Genomic DNA, 1,687 nt, shown 5'->3' on the forward strand with positions numbered 1-1,687 from the left:
CTTGTATCCTGTTCTCTTCATTCTCCCTTGCTCCCGAAGGGATGAGACCAGTGGAGTATCTTAGATGGCCACTCACAGGCTTTTAAGACCCCAGACACTACTCACCTCACCTAACAAATATTTATCGAGTACCTACTATGTGCCTAGTATAGTTCTCGACTCTGAATGCAACACTAAACAAACACACAAATCCAAGATCTTGTGTAGTTTTATAGGCCATAAACAAAACAAACCATAAACAAAATTATTAAATAAATGGAATGTTAGGTAATATGTGCTATGGAGAAAAATAAAGCATGAGAAGAAGACAGGGAATATATAAAGGGCTCAATTTTAAATATGGCATTCAGGGAAGAAATTAAAATTTTTTTTTTTTATAGAAAATTTAGAAAACACAAATGGGCAAAAATAACTCAATAAAATAATCCATAACATTTTGGTATGCGTCCTTCATTCTTTTTTTTGGTACAGATAGAAGGAAGACTTGTTTGGTGGTGGTGGTTTATGTTTTGTTTTGTTTTTACAAAATTGGGATCCTACAATGCCACTATCACCATCAACAGGGATGGTAGGATCCCAATTTTGTAAAAACAAAACAAAAAAATACATTTGTAACATATTTTTTTATCTTAATAATATATTGTGATCATTTTTCCATGCCACTAAGCCCTGGTGGTGGTGGTTAAGAATTTGGCTGCTAACCAAAAAGTCAGCAGTTCAAATCCACCAGCTGCTCCTTGGAAACCCTGTGGGGCAGTTCTACTCTGTCCTATAGGGTCGCTATGAGTCGCAATCAACTTGATGGCAACGGGCTGTTTTTTTTTTTTTTTTTTTGCTTGTTTGTTTGTTTGTTAATGTGTCCTTCTATAGCAGTGTTCTCTAGGCAGGAGGAATAAAGAGGATCTATCAGAATCACCTGGAATATATTCCTGAGCCCACACCAGGCCTAATGAAGACTCTTGACGGAGAACGCAAGCAGACAAAAGTAGTGTGTAAAGAAGTGCTGCTAATAATTCTAATCTATACAAGCCTCTCCCTCCTTTAAATAGCTCCTCATTCAAATTTGAGAACACCTATTCTAGAATAGTATTATTAATGGAAGTATTTCATTGTATGACTGGACCTTAATGTATTTAACCACTCCTGTGTCATTAGGCATTTAGTTGTATTCATTTTTTCATTATTACCAATAGCTTTGTGATACCATTAGCAAGGTGTCTATTTCCCCACAGCCTTGTTCACTCCAAAAATTAGCTAGGATTTTTTTTTTAATCCTTTAAAATTTGATTGTCCCAAAATGGTATTTCATTCTTTTAATGTATAATGCTTTAAGGTTGCACATGACGGTTCATTGGACATTTGTATTTATTCTTTTGTGAATAGCTTAGTATTTTTCTTTTTTCGATTACTAGCGTGTTTATCTTTTTTTTATACAAACAATTTTACAATTAAGTACAGTAATATTTGGTCATATACACTGTAAACCATTTTTTTAGTTTATCATAATAATAGGCAAACTGTTTCAGCAGAGGAATTTCACAAGTTTGCACATACCGTATTATTGCAAAACCAGATAATGTCCCCTTCATTACCAGTGTAGAAAAGTATTGATCCACCATCTTTTTTCCAGTATTTATCGGCTATTAGGTACCGCTGTTTAAAAGTTTTATTAATGTCAAATCCAAAA

The 1,687-nt window shown here is 34.1% G+C and overlaps 1 protein-coding gene across 2 annotated transcripts in view; it reads right to left on the minus strand.

Moving 5' to 3' along the window:
* Positions 1-1,687, minus strand: part of PRCP (prolylcarboxypeptidase) — an 82,455-nt gene that overhangs the window by 41,620 nt on the left and 39,148 nt on the right. For both annotated transcript variants that reach the window (XM_023739761.1, XM_023739760.1), the window contains exon 3: positions 1,555-1,687. In XM_023739761.1, coding sequence (XP_023595529.1) covers positions 1,555-1,687 — 133 coding nt within the window. The remainder of the gene's footprint in view (positions 1-1,554) is intronic.

This window comes from Trichechus manatus, unplaced genomic scaffold (assembly GCF_000243295.1).
Source record: "Trichechus manatus latirostris isolate Lorelei unplaced genomic scaffold, TriManLat1.0 scaffold00140, whole genome shotgun sequence".
NCBI classification, from domain to species: Eukaryota; Metazoa; Chordata; class Mammalia; order Sirenia; family Trichechidae; genus Trichechus; species Trichechus manatus.